General features: G+C 39.2%; 1 protein-coding gene across 1 annotated transcript; it reads right to left on the bottom strand.

Moving 5' to 3' along the window:
• Nucleotides 1-204: 204 nt before the first annotated feature.
• On the bottom strand, nt 205-10,487 carry OTUD6B (OTU deubiquitinase 6B). Its single transcript, XM_021543193.4, has 7 exons — nt 10,354-10,487; nt 7,813-7,967; nt 6,687-6,782; nt 4,982-5,294; nt 3,467-3,528; nt 2,790-2,896; nt 205-2,291 (listed from the first exon to the last, which is right to left on the bottom strand). Exons 1-7 carry the CDS (start codon nt 10,442-10,444, stop codon nt 2,207-2,209), a joined length of 909 nt encoding a protein of 302 aa, XP_021398868.1. The 5' UTR covers nt 10,445-10,487; the 3' UTR covers nt 205-2,206.
• Nucleotides 10,488-23,949: the final 13,462 nt, after the last annotated feature.

Genomic DNA, 23,949 nt, shown 5'->3' with positions numbered 1-23,949 from the left:
CAAGTTTAACTGCTAAAACGCAAAGGATAAATTTTGTTCAGAAACAACTTAATTTCATATGGAATGAAGCTCTGTCTGCCTGAATACAATCAGTTGTTTTAGAATTCATATTACAGTAGGATCCTAAAACTTAAACAGATACGTTTACTCATACTAATAATAAGTGAACTATTTGAGTACAAAATAAAACTGACCCCAAGAAGATTTGTCACAAATAAACCAATTTATTACTTTTTGGCAAGTCCCATACAGCATGAGCAAGGATCTTTACCTCACTATATTAAATTATTTAACTTTATACAAACTGTAAACAACTTCAACATGACAAACTCTTGGTACAGGTGTTCTCCGATTCTGGCATCTTTTCTCTCTCAGTTAACCAAACAAAACTGAAACCCAAATAAACCAAAGAACTGTGTATCTATAAAATGCAGTATGTGCATTTTATATCACATCAATTCTAAGCAATGCAGAGAAGAGTACTTATTATTATTCTTTTTAGTGAAATGTGCAATAGTATTATGAATAGAAGCATTTTTTCCATGCTGTTTTATCCTATTTTTTGTTTGAAATTAAAACCATCATTTTAGACAATCAAAGTAGTAAACCAAATTTTACAGTAAGCCAGCTGGTTTGGTATATAAACCAGTTATATTTGTTACACTGTAACAGATAAATAAGAATGCAAAAACTCCTGATCTGATTAACACTTTGTTTTCCTGGCAGGCACCAGCCTAAGGAACTGCTTGTCCAAAAACTCTTGCTGTAATTATCTGGTATTTTTTTTACTCCCTCTCTCACAAAGTGCTTTAAATCAGACATAATCTGACCCACAAAATGATCACTTATCTCCCTCTTAAGTAAGAACAGTTTTTTCTAAGTTCCAGGAATGTAAGTCTGCAGGCTGGCTTTATTGAAGGACTACAAGATAGATACTGTTAGATCATAATCCCCAAACCAGGGCAAAGGTGTTAAATCTTTTCATTAACCACTTTTCTCCAAACCAATTCAGCAGCAGTAAAATACAGACAATACAATTGACTAAGGCTTTTTAAAAATTAAAAAAAATCACCTATCTTGTTAAAAAACATTTGCATTAAAATTTTGGTTTCAGTACGTTCCTAATTTTGAAGTCACACTTACAGACAACAATCTACATTTCTAATGTAAAAAGTCAAGCTATGTTAAAACTTTTCAAGTCTCTGCACATCATAAGAAGCAATTAAAATAAACTTAATTCTTTTACAGATAACCTTCAGTTACTGATAAAACCCAGGGTGATTATTTCTACAGCTGTGTGCAACCATCTGTTTTAAGCATTATAAAACATCACACTTTAGATGACAAAGTGTTTAGATCAGCAGATCCAGAAATTTTTAGTTGAGTTTCACTACTTCAAGTGAGGACACTGAGGAGCTTTTTAAGATTTGAGATTCACCGAAATGCACAGCTGAAAGACTATGGAGAATGAACAGTGCAGTTAACTTGCACTGACAATATAATTAATTTACAGTCATAAATAACAATGCACAAGAGTTGAATTCCTACTGTAAACTCCAAAAAAACCCCTAATCGTCCCTTGGTAAAATCTTACATGAAAATCTTCAAAGATTGTGCAACTCCTTCAGCCAAGCCAAGATATTCTGCTGCTGGATTTACCTCCAGATGTTCTCTGCCCAAATAAAGAAGGGAATCAATAATACATTGTTGAAATTAGATCCTGATATGACTACAGAAACACAGCAGATGTTATTCCGTAAACAAAATACAATCAGTTATTTCAAACGCCTGAACTCTTCCATTATTGTGCAAATCTAAAATAATGGAAATGGAACAGGGACCTTCAGGTAACCTTAAATCTTCAGCAGAAATGCAGATTAATCAAAATGAACTTTTACTACTTGATATTTTCTCTGCAGGACTGAGAGGAAGCTCTATTGAAAAAAACCTGATCTACACAGCCACCATTTTACAGAAGATCTTCTAAACATAATTAATACCAATAAGTTTCAAATTTTATGTGGTTTTGGTTTGGTTTTGTTATAAATCAAGAGCGATGTCTGATTTATAGTCAAACCTTGCAGGTCTTTTTTTTTTTTTTTTTTTTTTTAATTTATAATCCATTTCCAGTCTTACTGGGAATTTCTTGGAGCCAAACACATCACGATGCAACAGTTATCCAAAGTGAATGCATAACTTTTGTATGCTAGCTGCTGTTCTCTGTAGCAGTGTCTGTTAGAACTTTCACAGAATTGTAATGTTCTCCTAATCCATAGGCATGCCTCATATACCTAAAAAAAAGTTACAGAAATAGTGTTCAGTTTAACAAAAAGTATACATCATGCCAAACAGTAACAGCACTGGAAGACAATGGAAATAAAGCTAAGGTTTAGCAACAAAAATATATAGTATCACTACATAGAAGAGTATTAATAAAGAGGATTTTTAAATCTAGTGAGTTCCAGGCAGTTTGACAAATACTCTGAAGAAGTAATAAAAGTTTCCTCCATCTTGTATCAATGTCATTATTATTTTGTAATTATTTACCAGATAAAATGACCTTGCAGCATTTTCTAAATCAGTGACTGATATACATCAGACACTGTCTAATTACAATTTCTCCAAAGCGTGTCAATCACATATAATTTCTGACTTGCACAACCATTACTCAAGCAGTGTTTCAACATCAGATGAGTAACAGAAAATAAAAGAGCAGATGAGAATCAAAGCTGAGCCCTCTGTTACAGAAGTAAGTGCACTAAATTTAAGTGATAAAATTACATACTTACACAAGTGTTATTGGTTTGCCTGAATATTCTTCACCAACAACAATGGGAGGAGAATCCATCTGCACTACTTCAATCGGTGTTTGTAAAATGTGTGACAAAGCCCTTAGCTTTAAGGCAAAAACAATTTAGAAATAGGATTAAAGACAACGTAGGCAGGAGACAAGACTAGGCATTTAATTTTAGCAGCCAGTTCAAGCATAACATTAGAAATATTTTCAGAAATTATTAAAATAAATTTAAAAACTAATTGAAAACAGCTTGCTTTAAACTAATCATTGTTTAGAGGATACAACATTGGGCTAGTTTCATTAATTTGCTAACTGTTCTTTCATAAAAAATAAGAATAAAATAAATACATATTTTGTGAAGCTCAAGTTCTCGTTTACATGACAACAACCTAACAATGCTTGCCCACTCATTGTGTCAGTCTTTCTAATGATATTTATACCAAATGAATTCATTAACTTGTATGTTGTCAAATATATCAGAACAGTGGTGCACCATCAGAAAAGATGGTGGGAAAACAACCCATAACCACAAGAAATAGCTATTAATAAACTATTTATGACTATGTTCCCTTATGCCTTCAGGTATTCTTTCTAAAGACACCCTTTTTTTTAATGTATATTCACTAACTTCAGAATTTCACAAATAAAAATTATCAATTCAGTACTTACTTCCAACTGACCTCCCCATGCAGCTGTATTTGCTATATCATCACAGTATTTCTCAAATTCCTCTGCAGAGAAAGAGAACACAACATTCAGTACTTGTTTTAGTTGAGAATAAGCAACTGAGGAAAAACTCTGATTGTGCAAACTAGAGCCAGAAAAGTACAAATACATTATAAAGGAAAATATGCATGTTCACTGAATAAAATAAGAGAAAAACAGTTGTCAAAAAAATCCCCCAAATTCATTCTCTTTTGAAAAGAAAATTCCAGACTGAAGAGAGGAATAAAAAAAGAGTATAAAAAGAAGTACAGCTAATACTTAAATTTTTTTATTCAGAGAACAACAGGTAACAACACACATGAAATTGCATACTTCCCTTCATGTTGAGTTTCAGAGAATGTTTAGAAACTTCAGAAAAGAATGTGACAGCGAGTAGTATATCTAGTTCTTCGCCAGGTGTCAGGTATGTTTTAAAAATCTTGCAACTGCATGTAGGTATACACTTGGCTAGGGTTTCTTAAATTTCCAGATTAGCTGCTTTGTTTTTAACTTCTGAAGTATTTATTCTTAATAGCTCCTCTGTAAATAGCTAATCTTTTCAGATCATGTTCTACAGAAACCAAGTTTGTAAATTACAAACCCTCAAGCTTTTTAACCTTACAAACAGATTTTGAGAAAGAAGAATGTTCAGATTTTCTGAAGACTGCTCAGAGTGACTTCTCATTCATTTCCTTTACAACAGAAAAGCACAATTCCCTGTTACTGTGCAGAATTTTATTCAATATTCTCCTGGGACACATTTAGCCTGTGACAATAATCTCTGTCAACATGAGAAAGACAGCACCCAGTGACCACATGAAATCCACAGCAATGCCTATTAAGCAAACATAGCATTAAGTTAATGAAATCTATGCAGTCATTTTTGTGGTGTTTCAGGCATAATGAATAAATTATGTATTGTTCAAAGAAGAGGTACACAAACTCTGTTTTTACTCAGCCTACACAGAAAAGCTCTTTATATTTTTTAGTTTAGTCTATTTGTAAAAAATGGTTCCAAAATAATTTGCAGTGGACAAATAAGGTAAAATAAGAAAATGCATCTATTCAAACTATTATAAAACAGATTTGACTCAATTTCACACCCATTTTTAACAGCCGTCCTCTGTACATTGAAAACGTCGATATAAAACTTGACAAGATCATCCCAACCTGGTAGACAAGCTGTTTATAATAACAAATCACATCCCAGAATGAGTTCACACCATCTAGTAAGCAGCCAGGTCTCGTTTTTTTGGTTGGTTTTTTTTTTTTTCCAATGGGGAAAAATATTTCCTAGATTAATTTTAAAAATATACTAATTAGAGGTCCAGGTGCACCAAGTTTCATAATTCTGTGTTCCATGGAACACAATAAGGTAACAAAGTTACAAACACCATAAAAGTCCCAATTAAGCTGTAACTGAGATTTATCAGGAACAGTTATAATAGTTTTTAAAATCTCATATGCTATAAGTCTTACCTCTGCTATACATATCTCCAGTATTAGGATTTGTAAGAAAAGGCAAGAAGTCATCACAGTGACTTTGCATATACTTTGCTGTTTGGTTCCTCAGAGTTGCAACAGTCCAGGAATTTTGGTGATCCTTGAGCTGATCTTCAATAGCTCTGTACATGCAATGGCCATCTGAAGGGATTTGTTTAATCTCTAAATGCCTTGCTGCCAATAGGCAGGCAAGTTTCTGACTTTCAAGATGTCTAGCACCTGTTAGATTTTGTATCTCAGCTTCAGCTATTCTTTCTTCTCTTTCTTTCTCCAAAGCAGCTTTTTTCTCCTTAGATTAAAAACACAAAAAAATTACATCTAATGTTAAAATTTAGAATATGCCCATATGGTTCTTGGCTTAGTGTTTGCTTCTAACTCTTCCAATGTTTTCTCAGTACATTCTTATCTATAAAATATTTGTCCAAATCAGTACTATGTGATTCAGACTGATCTTGGGGACCTCCTAAACCCAAACTTTAGCAAATGCTAAGTTACTAATATATCCTAACTGCCTCCACAGTTAACCACACCCGAAATTATATGACAAGAGAAATGTTAATTATAACAGCATGCAAAATAACACTTTACAACACTCATATAAAATCTGTTAATCCTAGTGCTTTCTTCAGGATCAACTATTTCAACACTCAAGTATGGGAACTCTAATTAAACATCAGAAAATATCGCTCTTTCATAAGAAGTGTGACATCTACCAATTAAGTATATGACTGCATAATGGAGCTCATGCCATGAAACTGAAACTCCCTCGGGACAGGTACTCTACATCATAAAAGACTCCTCCTAACCTAAAGGATGGATAAGAGTACATGTAGAGAATATTAGTAGAAATGTAAAAATTTTAAAAAAATTACTTTCATATAATGTTTCATAAGTTAATGCTGATGTTAACAAGGATACAAGAACCAAAGTAAATAAGCAAATAAGAAAGGAAGCAATACAAAGAATGATCTTTCCATTTTCATACTTAAAATTCACCACAAATCAAGACCAGTCTGGTTTAGACAAGAATATAGGAAAACTAGACCAGAATTCCTGGTTTGCCTAGACATGGTGCCATGAATTATAAACATCCTTTTAACATGTTTGTTGTGAACACATAATAGGGGATGAAATATGCAATAAAGCAGTGTTCCCCTGGCCCTGACCAGGTAGAATGAGACTGTTAATCCATCACAACATCTGATGTTTAATCATATCTAAGCCTAACAGAACAGGACACTAGGTAGTGTTTCTTAGCAACTCAATATTTTAAAAGTATTCCTTCAGTATGGTTGGTCTTTCGTTTAATGTTCTAAGTATCACTAGTTGCATAATTTCCACAGAGTATTTTATTCAATTACTTTACTTATTTAACAACATTTTTAGTGGAAGTCTTTAAAAAATAATTTGCTTTACATAATTTCTTTATTTATGGCTCACATTTTCTAACTTATTCTGATTCCTGGCTCGTGGCTGAGGGTAGAAAAGTACTATTATTTATAAAATCCTTACATATCTCTAGGCAGCAGTTTAACAGATTTTCAAGGCACCCAGTAGGTACAGCATCAATACAGAATTACCCAGGAAATGTCCCCCAAAAGATGGTTTACCTTTGGCTATTGCAGTTAAGTTTAGCTGAACATAATCAGTTATTTGCAAAATGTTTAACATGAAGTCATACCCGCCTCTTCTGTGCTTTTGATATTCGATGATGCTGAATCTGCTGCTCTACTCCTTCAAGCTCTATATTTGCAACCCCATCAACTATGGAATCTGTCTAAAAGGAAAAAAAAAGTTAAATGTTCTTATTAGTATAAGCAATAACTAAGATATGCATCTTCTGAAACAGTTTTAAGTTCTCTTTCAGGTTATTTTTATGAAGTTTAACCCCAAAGATCCATGTAGAGCACAGAAGCCATCAAAGCATTCCACATCCCAAACTACTGTCTTGCATTTAGTTACTTTTCCGCAGTCCCAACGGAGTGATGTGCATCTCAAATTTAAGCTCTATGTTCTCTAACATACTGGAGTGTGAACACTGCTTACTGGCTGAAAGGAAAAGCCTTCCTTATCATGCCAGCCAGTGAGGTATCTAAACAGCCATTAGCAAGTTCTGTGAAAACTAAAGCAGAAGGGTCTATCCTCTATATCAAAGCATAACCAGCAGTTGAAAAACACAGAGAGTTGAAACTTCTCAAGAAAAATCACAAACCTAACTCAGTAACTGTATGAGCTATACAAAAGATCAGTCACACTGTTGACAAAACTGCAAGACAAAACAGACTGGATGAGTCAAACACCTGCTGAAGGTTATCAATACTTGAGTAGTCTACATAAGATAATCAGAGTGGCAATGTAACAGTAACTTAAAAAAATAATTCTCTAATATTACTGATTTACTCATGGAGCCTTAAAAGCAACACAAAATACTCCCTGTGGTGGTGCATCTTTCCTCCTACCCTACATTTAATTTCTGTCACAGCTTGGTATTTGTGTAATAATTTTCCTTGTACACCTCATCCATGGATCCAGTACCAGAGTAAATCTTGCCATCGAATTTTGTCATGGTTTTGCAAATTTATAAACCTGCTTTTGAAATATCTTTTACAGTGATTCTTTAGGCAACCAAGCCATTCTCTCAACAGTGCTCAACAACAAAAATCCCCCACAGTTACATAGGCAATTACTAATACTGTGAAGAATAGGATAACTACTTTGAAGTATTATTTCATCAAAATTTTTTAAAGTTAAAAAAACCATAACACAAATTGTACCTGTATAACTTCAGCTGAAGTTAGGGCACCTACCTTATTCTGTTCAGGTGAAGCTTCCTTCAGCTGCTTTAATTCCTCCTTGTGCTTCTGTTCAAGTTCTGCCTCTAGTTTGGCAACTTCATCTGCCAGCTGTTTTCGTCTCTTCTTATCATTCTTGGGAACAGCATTTTTCATGCCTTGAATTTTTGCTGTTAGAGAAGCAGTGAAATAAAACATTATTTCTTAATATATACTCTATGATCATCACAGAAAATAACTGCAAATCACACAGAAAAACTAATTTACAAACATCAACAAATCAGTATTACAGTTTAGCTGTGAGACTGATGGTTCTAATCCTAACATTTTCCAAATGGCTATATTTTTTTTTTTTAAGATGCAAACTGCCTTTTCTTTCTTTCTCTGAAGAAGAGAAAAACTTATGCCAGGTTAGTAATAAAAATACATATGAATTTCATCAAAGTAGCACTTTTGCCTGTTGCCTTCAGAAAGATTACATGGGCATCAACATATCAGATCTCACAGGAAAGGTGTGTAATTTTTTAATCGCACAATCAGCAGACTAAAATTAAAAACTGAGTTTACCCATCCTTGAGACAAAGTTTCTCAAAGCAAAATGGGTATTTGAAAACAAAAACATCTTGATTAAAGTCCCTAAGTATTTCTAGGCTGCAATTCAATGCTTCATTTCTAAAATCACAGAATAGTTTGGTTAGAAATGGTGTCCAGAGGTTACCTAGTTCTATCTCCTGCTCAAAGCTGGGCTGAATTCAAAGCTGCATCAGGTTATGCTAATTCAGATGTACCTGAAATTCATTCAAGTGACTGTACACTCTCCAGGGACAGGCATTCTGCAACCTTTCTGGGAAACTTTTTTTCCCGGTATTTAATGATTCTTGCTATGAAAATATTTTCCCTTACTCTTCCCATGAAGATTTTTCTTGTTGCTCTTCAGCCCATGTCTCTAGTTCATTCTCCATTCTTTGATGAGTCTGGCTCTACAGAAACTACAACCACATTCCCCTATAGTCTTCTCTTCTTCTCATGTGTTCCTAAATGACCACTCCCTCTACCTCCGTCACTTCTGTATTCACTTTTAGAGTTACAGCAGCAATTATTTAACACCCTGCTTGCTATTCATCACCTGTACATCTTCCTGTCCTTCATCCTTGACTGACCCAATTGAGCTGAAGATGATGGCAATGATAATGAAACTTTTCAAAGGGAGGCAGGAAGAATGCTCATACTGAAAGATTTATGTTAAGCATTCAGCCCCACAGATGAATAAGCTGAGTATGACAGAAAAGCAGCCTTGTTCACTAAAATTAGCATAATAGAGGAGAAGGGAATACAGAACATAAAAGGCACACACAAATACACAGGAGAGAGTATGAGTGGTGGAAAGCAGGGAGGGGGCTGTGGAGACAAGTACCATCAACCTGAGAAGGTGTTGGATTTTCAGAGGTTGAGATGCACCTTGTGCTAATTCTTAGTTTTGCTCTCTGGTAAACAGCTATCAATGCACATACCAGGAATGTATTTTACTAGTAGGCAAACATGTACCTATAAGTCACCTGCCTCTCCCAGCTGGGAAGAAAGGGAGGGACTCTGCCATGTATACACCTCTCCCACCATTTGGTAATGGAGAACTACCATTATCATCTTCTCTAAGGTGTAAAAACCCTCTGCTCCTCAGCCACTCCCAATCAACGTGCCATGCACTCCAGCCACCCTAGGACAATGCTTGATTCCTAAGCTTCTTAAATTTCAACCGATTCTGAGGGAGGAACAGGCATCTTAGAACAGTAAGTTCCTATAGAATTAGTGACAATATGTAACCTGACTGCTTTCTTCTTTAGCCCTCTGTTAAGAGGTTGTAGCTGGGTTTATTTCATCACATACCAAAAAAACCAAACAAGGAAAAGGCCTAATCAATATACTAGCAATGGAAAAGGCTTAACAAAAATGTTATAACAGCTACGGAATTCAACAGAGTCCATCTATTTGACCTCCTTAATTATACTAATATATTGTAATAGCATAGGTCAAATGATGCAAAGCGTTACAAGCTCATATTGAAGCACTGTTAAGACCATTCAGATCTTTTACTTTAAGTATTTTATTATGGCTGGACAGGACGTAAAAATTCAGTTCAGGTCAACTGCAGTTGGAATAACAAACGTAACAGGCAGGGCAGGAAGAGCCCCTATGCAGGCTTTTCAATCTAAAATGCCTTAAAAAACCACACCTTCTTCACCTTGAAACTAAGCACCAGACCGCGAACCAATGGCCCAGCATTAGGTCTCAGCCCCCGCGCATCGCCCGGCTCCCGCGGCCGGGGCGAGGCGTCCAGGCAGCCCCGCACACCGCACACCGCCCGCCACCGCCGTGCTCGTGCCCCGCCAGCGCGCTGCCAGGGCCGCTCCCTCCTCCTCCGCAGCCGCCGCCGTCCCTCCCGGCCCCGCGCTCCCCGCGGGGGAAGAGGCCGCGCCGAGCCCAGCCGGCCCCGCGTGTCCCGCCGCCGCTCCCCAGCCCGCTCCCCGCCCGCCCTGCGCCGGCCGTGGCGCCCCTCACCCTGGAGCTCCCGCTTCTCCTTGCGCTGCCGCTTCAGCAGCCGCTGCAGCGGCCCCTCGGGCCCCGGCTCCTCGTCCTCCGAGCCCTCCATGGGCGCCCGGAGCCCGCGGGCGCGGCTCACCCCCGACCCCGGCGGGAGGCGGGAGCTCGCCGCGCTTCCGCCGGCCCGGCCGAGGGGCGGAGCGGCCCGGCCGAGGGGCGGACCGGCCGGCCGAGGGGCGGAGCGGCCCGGCCGAGGGGCGGAGCGGCCCGGCCGAGGGGCGGAGCGGCCCGGCCGAGGGGCGGAGCGGCCCGGCCGAGGGGCGGAGCGGCCCGGCCTCCGCTGGGCGCCGGGACCCGGGCTGGGCTCGGGCAGCCGAAGCGGCGCTCGGTTTGTTCGGGGGCCGTGGGCGTTGCTGTCCGCTGGCCTCCGCTGGGTACTCCCTCCCGCCGCAGTGTCCCGCTAAAGGACTCTCGGAAAAAGCCATAGGTTTAGTTCAACTAGGGGTAGATCCTGTTAAACAGGGAGGTGAGAAGGGAATCGGTTAGGGGTTTTACACAGTTTATCACATTTAGGAAAAAAAATATTTAACCTGTTCATTTTGTGCAAAATACGCAGTGTGCTGGTTTTTCTCATGAAGCTCAAAAACACTAGAAAGGCTCACGAAAAAGATAACTCTTCAACGTTGCGGTGCTTGCGTCTCCTCGCCATTGTGAAATTATTCCTTAGAAAGTGAAACATTTTTGTTACAGTAAAAAGCCAGACTTCGCGTTTGGGATCAAATCAGCATCCCAAAGTGTGAACTACAAATTGTTGCATAGTGAGATGCTTTTCTGTTTGGTGCAGGCACCAACGCTGGAACATTTGGTTGATATGGACAAAATATAGACTATGAAAGTTAATATTTTAAAGGTTCTTAAATTTACTCAAACTGGTCAAAAACCGGTAATGGAACTGCCAGATGACATAGTCTTGACTCTTAATGTCATTGCTGTTACTCATTTTACATTTTTATGAACAGAATGTCTACAATGATACCTCCCTGGAGATATTTGAAAACAGCAAATATGTTTCTTAGAGACATGATTTGGTGATGGACTTGGCAGTGCTGGGTTAAGAGCTAGACATCATACACATCTTTTCCAACCTAGACAATCCTGAGATTCTATGGAGTACAGTGCCAAGTGTAAAGAAGGGACACGAGTCTAAAACAGAATCATAACATGATATATGAAACTCCCTTGCTGTATAGAACCACCTATTTTTAGATCCCCTTTAGAATTACGTTGAATTCTAAACATAATTCTAATTATGCTGTATCATTTCAGATTCATATATCCATACCTGAAAGTACAATTTTCTTTTACTTCCTCCTGTTACTCACATGTTGTTAGAATAAAAGATATCACAAATCTGCTAGGAAAAGAGAAAAGAGACAATTGGCTTTTAGCTAGGAAAACAGTGTAGCACTGGAAAGTACTAGGGTGGCCTTTTAAATATTCTGCTATTCCAGAGACAAATTCATGTTGGATTTGGTTTGACTAACATATATCAGTTTGTCTATGGCATATATTTGTCCCCACATTTATCTATATATGAATATTATTACATTTAGTACATATTGAATATACTGTATATTTAAAAGTAGAATACCGGTTTATACTGTTTGAAAAACACCCCTTGCGGATATCTTGGTGTGGCTTGGCTGGGGAAAGTGGCTGGGGACCCCGGCAGCGAGTGCGAATGGGCAGGGGGCAACACCAGCCAGCGGGCGGCCGGTCACCCCAAGGCTCTGCGGGACGAGGAGACCTCAGACCAAAACTCACCACTGGACCAAGAGCTGTGAGAAGAGTGAGCGCACAGACTGTGAGGGAATAAAACTCCAGGGATCTTTTTTGGGAGGGTCCTTCCCCAGAGGCCCCCAGCTGCACCACGATTAAATCACTTGGAGGTGAACAGCGCTTGTGGCGCTCTGCTGTTATTAGAAGAGCAGGCAGCAACTGTGCCAGGAGCATTCCCGGCTGTAACCTGTAGTGGTACCTCAGTGGCAGAACAGTGGCCATCACAAGGCACTTTTTGATCTACACTAATTAACTTTCCTGCGGCAATGTCTGGAAAATGGATTCCTAGATCACATGGATTATTGTCATGTTTGGAACAGCTGTGCACGGATGAGAAGCCGGCAGAGGGAAGCCGAACCGACGGTGACCCGGGCGGCGGCAGGGGCTGAGCCTCAAAGCAGGAATCCTGGCGTTCTGCCTCCATCGGCACCGCCCTGCCGGATCGCGGGGATTCATCTCCAAAGCAGAATGCCGGCGCTCTTTCTGCCTCGGCACCGCCCTGCTCATTAAAAACTCCTTCAACACCATCTAACTTTTCTCCTGCGGGGCTGCTCCAGGTGTTCACCAAACACCAGTGGAGCCCGAGTCATTTGGCATTATAGGGAAGTGAGATGCCAAGGCTGAGGGAAGGTAGCAAGAAATGTGCTCAGCTGTAGTATAAGTGCAAGCTGGGGGGGCATGCAGGTGCTTTTGAAAGAATGGTTCTGGCCAGGTGAAAAGGGAAAAGTAATAGAAAAGCAGAACGGCCACTGCAAGCAGAAGGAAGCTGGAACCCCTGGCCAGTGAATGACCCGAATTAGAATGATAATACCCCAGACGACAGGCCTGCATATTGCTTCAACCAGGTTTCTAGCAAAACCTGGTTGAAGCAATATGATAATGGGGAATGAAAGGTTAACTAGACTAAAATAATGGAATGCAGAAAGAGAATGGACAAAAATCCTAGAGATTTTTGGAGCTGCCTCCAACAGGTTTTGCTAGAATATGAAGCAATGGCTTCACAAAACTTTAATGGTACACTTACAATTAGTGTCTTTGTAGGTCAGGCAGCACCAGACAGCCAAAAGTAATTTAAGGAGCATATGCCAGGGTGGCAGGGAGTAAAACTACAGAAAATTAATGTGTTGCAGTATTTGTGTGTGATGGGAGAAAGAAAAAACAGAGGGCAAAGCAAATAGAGGAGAAAAGGGAAACTGGAGAAAGTGGAAAATCTGATGGCTATTGCCATGACAGGAAATCTCCAGGGGAGAAAATGGAAGAGAGAAAGACCAAATACAATTAGTAGACCTAAATCAGAAGGCAGAAAGAGACAGAAAAGGAATGTGGAAATGGAGTGTTACTATTGTAGAAATTTAGGACATAGGCAAAGGGAATGGCCTTTTCAACCAAGTGGGGGAGTAGTTGTGCAAGGATAGATTGTCACAATGACGAGGTCAGCAATTCTACTGAATTTGAGGAAGTCATACTATTAGAACTGTACAATTTGTGGAGAACACCCACATCAACAGGGACATATCGTATGTGGGGATTGGGTGTCATTGTTGAATTTCTAGTAGATAAAGGAGCCCTCTTAAACTTTGCCCCAAGAGGGTCAATAGCAGACAAAGTATTCATACATGGAGCCACTAGGCAGGGAAAAATTTAAGTAAACCTATATTATGAATGATTGGACATAAGAGTGTGCTGGGAAGATTTGTATTAGTAAAAGATTTCTCAGTGTGCTTCTTAGGGAGAGACCTTCCACAGGCCTTAGATGCAGAATTGCATGTGTCACCAGAAGGAATGGATTTAATAATGGCACTGAGTGTGATTACTGAGAGCTTCAAAAATGGACAAAAGGTACTAGAAATATTGAAAGCTGTATTATTAGAGTTCTGGACTAAGACCACTACAGGTGGGGAACCACCCATGTGCATTAAAACTAAGGCAGACATGCCACCCTCTGTGAGACAATATCCTATTCCTCTGGAAGCTGGGAAAAGTGTCCAAAACCAGATAGACCAAGACTTAGATAAAGGAATTTTAAAGCATGTGTGTCTACATATAACATTCCTATATTGCCTGTAAACCAGAATAGGTTAGATGGAGACCCTGAGTACTTGTGCAGGATTTGTGGGTGATTAACCAAAATGCAGTGACCCCTCACCCAGTGGTGCTAGGCCCCTTGACTATACTTTTATAAATACCACTTAAAGATGGCTATTTTATTGTAAATAATTTAACAGCTAGCTTTTTCAGCATCCCAATAGATGAAGGAAGTCAACCTTTGTTTGCCTTCAAAATGTACTGTTGACACAGTGTATTTTGTAGATTCAAAAAGAGCATGTAAGAGCAGAAAAGAGTATGCTCAATTGTATCAGCACATGCCATCTGAAATATAGGTATATAGTATATAGCCTGGAGATGAAGTTTTAAGTTATTCTCTAGAAAATCCAAGTTAGCACCAAAAGAGTTTTTTCTTTTTCCTTTCAGTATATTAGCAGGAGGACTGTTGAGCAATACACCCAGTTCAGATTGCTTGGTGTGTGATGTGCTCACTAGATGGCTGGAACCACAAGCAAGGAGCCATGAAGGAGCCCTGACCTTTTGCCTGACAAAGGGCATGTGGATCTGCAACACCAACCAGGCAGGGATGGTCGTCACACAGAGACTCTGCAGGACCTAGTGAACAATGAGAAGATCCCAGACCAAAACCACCACTGGATCAAGAGGCGCTTGAAGCACAGGTGCACAGACTGTAAGGGTATAAAACCCCAGTCATTTTTCCTTGGGAGTTCTTCCCCAGAGGCTCACAGAGCCCCCAGAGGCTCTCTAAGTTGCTGCATCACAATTCAATTACTTGAAAGGTACAGGACATCTGGGGCTCTGCTATGGGAAACCCGGGGTCAAGCTGATGCGGGGAACTTAGGTCTGAGTGTAGGGTGTGCAGGGAGTCAAACCTGTTAGGTCACTGGATCTACTTGCTGCAAAGGAGCATCTGTGCCAGCATTAAAATTTGGAGCAGTGCAAGTGAGACTCCTAGATTGCCATCAGAATGGTCAGATGGGAGAGTTTGTTTAACATATAGCCTTCTACATTTCCAGGGTTTTTTTCAGAATGTTAGAAATCACAGCATAGTAAAAAAAAAAAAAAACAAAAAATAATTCTCTTTTTACCATACAAGACACTAAAATTAGATGTTCAGACATATGACACACTCTGTCATTCACACAGGCTGAGCTCTCCTGTATTTTAGGAGACTACAGCCTTAAATCTTTCAGGAAAAAAAAAAGGTAGCTGAGGTTTCTTGCCTCTAGCAGAGCTATCCCCAGTCAAAGGGTAGTCACTACAGGGATCCAGTGAAGTCTGCAGTTATCACTGTTTTTAGTCCAGGCTTCTGCCATATCTTTAGGACTAACTCAAAAGAACATAGAATAATAAATACCTCAAATCAGCAAGTGGACAGTGTTGAGTTGATTAAAGCTAGCCTCATTTGAGCAGCACTTAATATAACTGAACTCAAATTGACACAGGAGTGGAGATTTTAGTGCACACTAAGTATGAGGGAGTACACGTTTGAGAACAGCAGTACCATAAATGCTGGGCAGGTCATGCTGCACAGCCAGCTAATGATGAGTTTCCTCTACTGACATGAAACCTGGAATAAATGAAAGCTATTAAGAAATGCACTTCCATTGTTAGCAGCAGGCTACAGGCTCAATGCCCCAGTTCTGGCCTGCAGTGCTTGTTATCAGCCTGTGGTGAGAGCCTGTCCTGGGAACTAAAGCTTTGTGCCAAGACGGCTGTTACGAACTCGAGTTTAATGTGGGATAATGGCAAAGGCCTTGAAAATACTGACAACAGAGGACCCAGCATTATAAACCAACTGATATCAAATTACTGCTTGAAAAAAGCCACATCGCAACTTATGGAGACAACTGCTTTGAGCCTATCAAAGGGAAGCAGCAGCTGAGCTAGAGAGGATCAACCAAGCAGCAGGAGGAGGCATTTGCTGAGACCTGAGAAAATGACGCTCTCCGGTATCGCCAAGTGTGAGTATAGCCTAGGGGGTGGAGACCAAAGGCTGCTGGCTGATCAGAAATCCTCTTGTAAAAAACATCTGAATTTGGGGAAACTGTCATCACAGGGACTCGAAGTCGAGACATCCCTGTGGGACTGCCAGGGCAGCATGTGTGCCACCTTCTCCCCCTGCCTGTGCCTGCACCTGCTCCAGGGCCTTCCCTATTCCTGCCTGTTCCTTGCCTGCTTGCACCAGGGTCCCTCATTCCTCAGGGGCCTCTTGATCTGCCAGCTCATCAGCATTTTCCTTTCCACATATTCTGGTTTTCTTCTCTGATAGTCTTACAGCACCTAGCTTGAGCCTTCCTGCATGTAAGCTCAGCTTATCTAGTTCCTGAGTAGAAAGGGTGGTTTAACAGATAAAGTCGTAATGAAACGTAATGGTTAGAAGTTGAAATGAGAAAAAAAAAAGATAACTGAAATCTGAGGTAACCAGCTGTGAAGCACTTTATCTAGGGTCCGATAGGTTTCATGTCACACAAGTCTTTAAATTAAGACTGAAAAACTTCCTATGGATATGTGTTAGCTCAGGTCTAAGTTACAGACTTCATACAAACAGCATTTACTGACTTTCAGAATTCAAAGCAGTCTGAGTGGATTGCCATAATGGTCCTTTCTGGTATTAAAATTAAAGATGACTATTTTATTGTAAATTAAAATAGCCATCTTTAATTTTATTGTAAATAAAATAGCTATCTTTAAAATTTATGACTTCATTAATCCATACTGTAGGAATTTGAGCCTCCCATTTGAAGTCAATGATAGCTTAAGAGGCTCTGTACTAAGCACAGTCTGTCTTATACACTGACAAATTGGAAACTTTCAGAATTAAATGTAATGTGGCTGAATATTGTCAAGTAAGTCACTGAAGTCAGTAACTTCATACCTGTGATATCAGCTGATTTGGACAGTGAATTAACCAGCTGCTGTGTTTGCTTTCTTTCATATTTGTTTTCTGGGAAGGAAAGCATGCATGGCTATTAAAAGTATTTAAAATTATTAATTATTAAAAGCACTTTGACATCCTTTCTAGCATCGTTCTCTCAGTGGTGTCACAGTATTTAGTAACATCTGAACTTCAGGAAGGTTGGTTGTTCGTTCACAAGTAAGCTGAGGTGGAACTCCCCCACTACTTCTGTTCTCTCCAAAAGTCTTGATTTTATTTCTTCAGTTGCAAAGCCAATAAGCTGTTTGGCAGACAGTTTTCATGACAGCAGTAAAGGCTACCCAAATCTTACTCAGCTAAATTATATAAAACATTGGTCAAGCAAAGAAGTTATCTTACTGCTTTTACATCAGCTTGTACCTCAATCCCCCCTATTATCTACAAGATGTTTCTTGCAGAGCATTAAAGTGAATTATAGGCTGGTTACAGCTATACATGAAACTGTTGGAATGGCTCTGTTGTTTCACTAAGTTTTTGTTGAGAGTTTTCTCATTTATGTGCTATATAATCAGTGAATCTGGGTCACCTGAGCCCAGATACTGAAGCAAAAGTAGTTAAACTCTCCTTTTCTTTATGCCCTAAAATTGGCTGGCAGTAAGGTTTGCAGTTAATCTATATGAATAAAGGACTATACATGACCTTGCAATGAAGCCTCCACAGAACATAGACCTCAATATGGCAAGTGCTGTTAGGCTCCTAAAATCCCCCAGCATGGTATATGTACTACAGACTTTCTGAAAGTTCACTTATATCAGTAAATGAACTGAGATTTTCCTATTGTTTGTTTAAATTTGCTGGAAATAGTGCTATCAGGTTTTTGCAGCAGGACATCTACAGCTGAGATCTCTCATCTGTGATACTTTTCTAGCAATTTTTCAAAACAAGTCTGACAAGAGTCAAGATGTAATGCATATAAAATCACTTAACAAAATCTGTAATGAGTCATCAGTTAAACAGAATAGTGGGGCTTATTTCTGGATTTGATATTTCTGAGCTTACAAAGACCAATGTATTTATCTTTTCTATTTGTAAAATCAGAAGTTGTAAAAAAAATCTTAGGTTTCTGTTAATGCAAATAGATTCAGAGTCACTCAGTTGTCTTACTAATGCTGGGATGCAGAGAAACTGTAGCTGTTACCTGGAGATGTCTTTGATTTCTGGGAAGATTGCTTTTGAGAAATGTGTCTGTTAGTGCTAGAATCTTTTTGCCAACCTCAGCAGATGTATTGTGAGCTTTGCAGTGTTCTGCTTTTTTTAAAATCTTAGCAAGCTAGGATTGTGACATTTCATAAAAACCCACAAGTCTGGATTTTTAAAACGTTTTCTTGGCTCTATGACTAAGACGTGATCTTTGCTTGACAAGAGGTGACTTGAATGCATTCTAGATGCTCAGAAACAATAAGCAAAATGAAAAAAAAACAGCTGCAGCTCTTCACACTGCATTTCAGGAGGGAAAAATATTTAAAATTGGGCATTTGGGGTTTTCAGTATGTAAGTACCGTTCCTTAATGCATTCAGCAGACACTATCAGTTGGGTTTCACAGGGTTAGCACTGGTTATCATCACATTTAGCTGGTGTAGTCCTGGAAAGAATCTTGGCCAATAATCCCGGTTCTGCTAAACCTCTTGAAGCTTCTATCATTTTCACTATGCTCTTTTATTTTCACCATGCTCTTTATTTACTTTCTATATTGTGGAGTTGCCAACTATAGCTCATCTTATTGTTGTAAAACAAGGAAAGAGAGTGCCACATGTTAAGCAGACTGTTTTTTGGCAGGTAATCTTCCCATATCTCATTATAATGAAAGAAAAGACAAGAGGTACCCTAGGTACTCTTTAAACTGCTAAAATGAGTAACAGGACAGTTGATACAATCTCTGAGACTCTCAGAGTAGCATTCAGTAGTAAGCATTCCAGCTAAAATTGCATTTTACTTGTACATAGACTTCAACACAAATATATGACTAAGTATTTACACTGTGACTTGTGCATTATAAATTCTTATATCAATAAAATGCAGTTATACTTTTGTATGATTTTTCAGCATATGGAAGTCTCTCCATAATTTCTAGCATACAAAATCTGTCACAGATCAACCAAAAGTATTTGTCTGTGTCAGATAACCTTCTGGCCAGGAATGAAGTACCAGTCTAAGCCTATCCTCTAATCCAAACCCTGGACTGCCAGTACTCTCCATAGGGCTGGGTACTGGAGCCCAGCTCTAGTGCTCTCATCTCTGGGTACCCTGGGGCAGGGAAAGAAAGGAATTTGCCTGAGTGCACTAAGGATGAGGAAAAGACAAGCAGAATATTCAGAAAAGGAGTCTGGTGACCTGGCACAGGGAAAGGAAAGGGAAAACTGACTGAGAGTTCTGAAAGGAACTGTAGCAGCAATTGTTGGTGAGAGATATGGCTTTGACTAGAGGAAGGAATGTCTGGACCCAGAAGAGAAAATTTTAGAGGTAATTGGAGAAAGCATGTTTGACAAAGGGAGAGGAATTTGAGGGTGTTAAAACACTAAAAAAAGTTGCTCAGAGAGGTGGTAGATGACCCACCCCAAGGTCAGGTTGGACAAGGCCCTGAGCAACCTGTTCTAGTGGACTGTGTCCCTGGTTATTGCAGGGGGTTTGACTATATGGCTTTTAAAGGTCTTTTAGAACACAAACTATTTTGTGATCTTGTGAACTGTAAGACTGGGGGATGAACAATGGAACTAGGAGTAGTCAGAGAAGGAGGCAAAGAATCATTGACCCCTATCATAGATAGGTGGAGTTAGGAGATATCTCTGGCAAGAAGCAAGGCTGCAAGAGAAAACTGGGGTAAGCTGAGCGAGAAACCAGAGAGGAGGACAAAGCTAGAGGTAGACCAGGGTAAGGACTTGGAGTAGTAAATTTGAGTACTGAGGCAATGAAATGGTTAAAAGTGATTAACAAAACAGATGGACAAACTCCAAAATTCTGCAGTTCAATCCCAAAGTGAGTGGGCCCCTTAAATATTCTGATTGACAGAGACATTGCTGCATACACTCCAAAGAAAATTATCACACTAGCTTCAATATTTACAAACAAAGAGCAGATTAAGTGGTTGAATTTGACAACAGACTTTATTCACATGGAGTGATTTACAAATGAATTATGAAGAAGGATGAGATGGAGTAAGACAACAGTTGATTTGAAATGAGAAAATAGAATTATTTGAAGAGGTGCAGAACATGTAAAGATACAGCCTTTACAGTAAATGAAGAAAGAATAAGCTGTACATTATAACTACAGGGCTGTAGGTACTACTTCTAACATTTCAAACCAGCATTGGTACTTAACATCAGCCATCATTCCATCCTTCTCTCAAAGTGCTTCATGCATTTTTATCTCCAGATTGATAGAATCTATTAATAAGCAACCAGACAGGGCTTTCTATACCTTTGCAGTATATAATGTAGAAGAAAAGAGAAAATCCATCAGTTTCTTCAAAGCAACAAAACCCCAAAGCTGATGTGTATTTCCATTCATCTTATTAAGCAGTTCACAAAAATAATTTTCCATACTTACAAGCAAGTGATGCTTACAGAAACAAATGGTCCTATTCCTTCTGAGTCAATTTTTGGTTGCTGTTTGGTTTTGTTTTTTTCTTTTTTAGAAGGAAAGAAAGCTGCTTTTAGAGCTTGACTATGTGGCAAAACTGAACTTTCCATTTCCCTGGAAATCCTAAACCAGTGCCTTTGTTCTTCCAACTCTTCAATTTCCAATATATATTCCTCAAAAATATGTTGAAGAATTGTGTTAATTCTTGCTTTGTCATCTGTTACAGTAATGTGCTCAAAGATTTAGATTGCTGTGAAATAACAAGTACAAATCAAAGAACATAGATGTGATAAATTTCTTACAGAAGTTATTTGGGTTTTTTGTGATCTATAATAGGGACCATACTAGGGATCACTTTTTGTGATCATACTAGGGACCTCAAATGACACAGCAGGTCACCTGGGAGGGGCTCTGGAAGGAAGGCAGAGCTGGAACTGTAACAGCTGCCTGCAGGAAATAAGGGAAGTGGAATCTATCCAAACTGCTATATGCACATTGAATTATGAGCACAATGAAAGGTCTTCCAGCTCTACAAGGAGAGAGCAAAATATTATAACTTAAGTGAGTAACCTGATACAAAGGTCAGAAAAAATAATTTGTCATTGGCTCACAAAGCTGGTGCACATCAAAATAGAATTTGCAGAGATCTGGTGGAGCAACTAAGTCTCATTTCTTTTCCCCAGATAAAAAGATCAGTGGAATCCTATTTCAAGCATTATGTGCAAACAGTGTGCAGAATTCATATTTATTTGCTCTTCATTAGGAAATCTACTTATAAAGATACTGCAATGGCACAAAATACACTCATTTCATTGCGCCTTCTTCAACTCCATGGGTCTTGAAACTTGTTTGTAGTAGTAGTAAAGGCATTTTTTCTATTAATTTGCTACCTTAATTGCACTATATTTCTTTTTTTCTCCTTGTTACAGGACCTGCATGTTTTCCTGACAGTCTTAAAATTGATCAGTTGATAAGGATAAGAAAATTGTGGTTCTGTTTTAACCTTCCTCAGAGGGATATTGGGATATTGTATCAAAAAGCTGTAATACTCTTCTCATGAAGCTCACAATAACTACTTGTATGGTTCCCACACCTTTTCTATCAATGGGAGAATAATATTTGTTTCTACTTTTCCCTTTACTGATAAAATCTAGTTAAAGGCAAGATACAGGCAAACAAACAAAAAAAAAATAGTTCTGTTTTTTCTATTCTTATAGCAGAAAATTCAGCTTTCCAGTAGCTGAATACCCTCCAGCCCTGTAATTTGTCTGGTTTCTCATTGCTACAATGTTTTGTGGCTAATTACAAATTCATCTTTATTGGTGGCCGTGATTAGACTTGCTGTTGCTACTCTTGCATTCCATGCTGAGAGGCACACAATATCACTCCATATCTGTAAAACTAAATTATTTCTTTATGAAAAGCATCCACTGCAGGTACAGCCAATATTTAGATGCAACACACAAACAGTCAATTTCTGGGTATCTAGAGTAAACTCATTCTGCCTCAAACTCTTTTCTTTCCCATCTGGTTATGTGGAGCTTTTCTAACTCAGAAGTCTTGCAGAACCCCAAGCCATAGTGAAGCTGAGTTCAAGGCACCCAACACTTCATGAATTTCATTCAGACTTCTGACATCTGCACATTCTTTCTAAAGCAACATCTTTCTTGGCAGCTCCCGGTAGAAAAGCTTACCTTGGAGACAGGCCATCACCAGGATTTTCACTCCTGTGGTCTCATATCAAATGTTTACTTCCAAAGTGCTGGTGATTCAAAGATCATCAGTTCAGTATGGCTGCTCTTGATCACATTTAATAAAATCATAGAATCACAGCATATTCTGAGTTAGAAGAGATCCACAAGAATCATTGATGTCCAGCTCCTGGACCTGAACAGGACAGCACCAAGAGTCACACCATGTGCCTGAGAGCATTGTCTAAATGCTTCTTGAACTCCATCAGGTTTGGTGCTGTGACCACTTCCATGGGGAGCCTGTTCCAGTGCTCAACCACCCTCTGTGTGAAGAACTTTTTCCTAATGTGTAACCTAAACGTCCCATGAGACATATTGATGCTGTTCCCCTGGGTCTTGGTCACCAGAGAGATCAGTGCCTGCCCCTCCTCTTCCCCTCACAAGGAAGTTGGAGACTGGAATGAGATCTCCCCTCAGTCTCCTCTTCTCCAGGCCAAACAGACCAAGGGACCTCAGCTGCTCCTCATGCAGCTTCCCCTCCTGGCCCCTCACCATCTTTGTGTCCCTCCTACAAACGCTCTATGTACTATGTTAACAAATGAAGCTACATTTAGAAAGGAGCACTGTGCCACTTCAATCCACACCATTCATATCTGTGTGGAACAGTCTTTGCATTTACACCATTTACAATGTTGTCATAAATCTATTAATCATTATCATCAAAGATGCTACTTAGCTGAAATAGAGATTGGTGCTCGCATAAAATAACTAGAGTGATGGGTCTTCTTATTCTTTCCTATTGTCCTGGAAAAATCATGAACTGTACGTTTATCACTTCATCTATTCCTGAAATGGAACGTGTTGCATGAAATGAGTTCCAGTTGAAATCAAAGCAGGCTGCTCATTGAGACTGAAATGGCAAAGGGAATTCAAGTCAGATGCTTAATTATCCAAACTGGAGTTTGACCAAGATTTTGCTATTCTTGTGATATGTGTCATGGGATAGCTCGTGATCAAAAGCTGCTGTAACCTTCACTTGAATTTGGAGCTTCCTTCTTTATACTTAGTGTCCACCAGGTGCCAGGAGGGTACAGCAGCTCTGTTCTTCCTCAAAGCAAAAGGTGCTGTCTAGTGAAGCACCACAACTTATTTTAGAGCTTTACCTGCTTTTCTTCAATGCATCTTATCCAGTTATGGACTGAGCCTGATATTGGCTGGTTTCATGACCAAAGACTCAGAGGTGCTTCTAGCTAAAAAGTAACTCCACTGGAAACTGAAAAAAAAGAGCTCAAAAAAAAGCATAGGACAATATTTTCCTTGTTCCCTTCAAACTGCCCCTCAGAACTAAAAATCAGAAATCAAATTAAAAATGTATATGATGCTAGAATTTAGAACTGTCTAACAAATGTAAAACTACCTAATTATCTCTGTAATATTAATCCATTCAATAATAGAAACTAAAATAAAAAAAAAAGGAATTAAAAGTTTTTCAAATACCA

This window comes from Lonchura striata, chromosome 2, assembly GCF_050655825.1.
Source record: "Lonchura striata isolate lonStrDom1 chromosome 2, ASM5065582v1, whole genome shotgun sequence".
NCBI lineage: Eukaryota > Metazoa > Chordata > Aves > Passeriformes > Estrildidae > Lonchura > Lonchura striata.
Note: the sequence above shows the minus strand (reverse complement) of the source record. Positions and strands in the feature narration are given on the sequence as shown.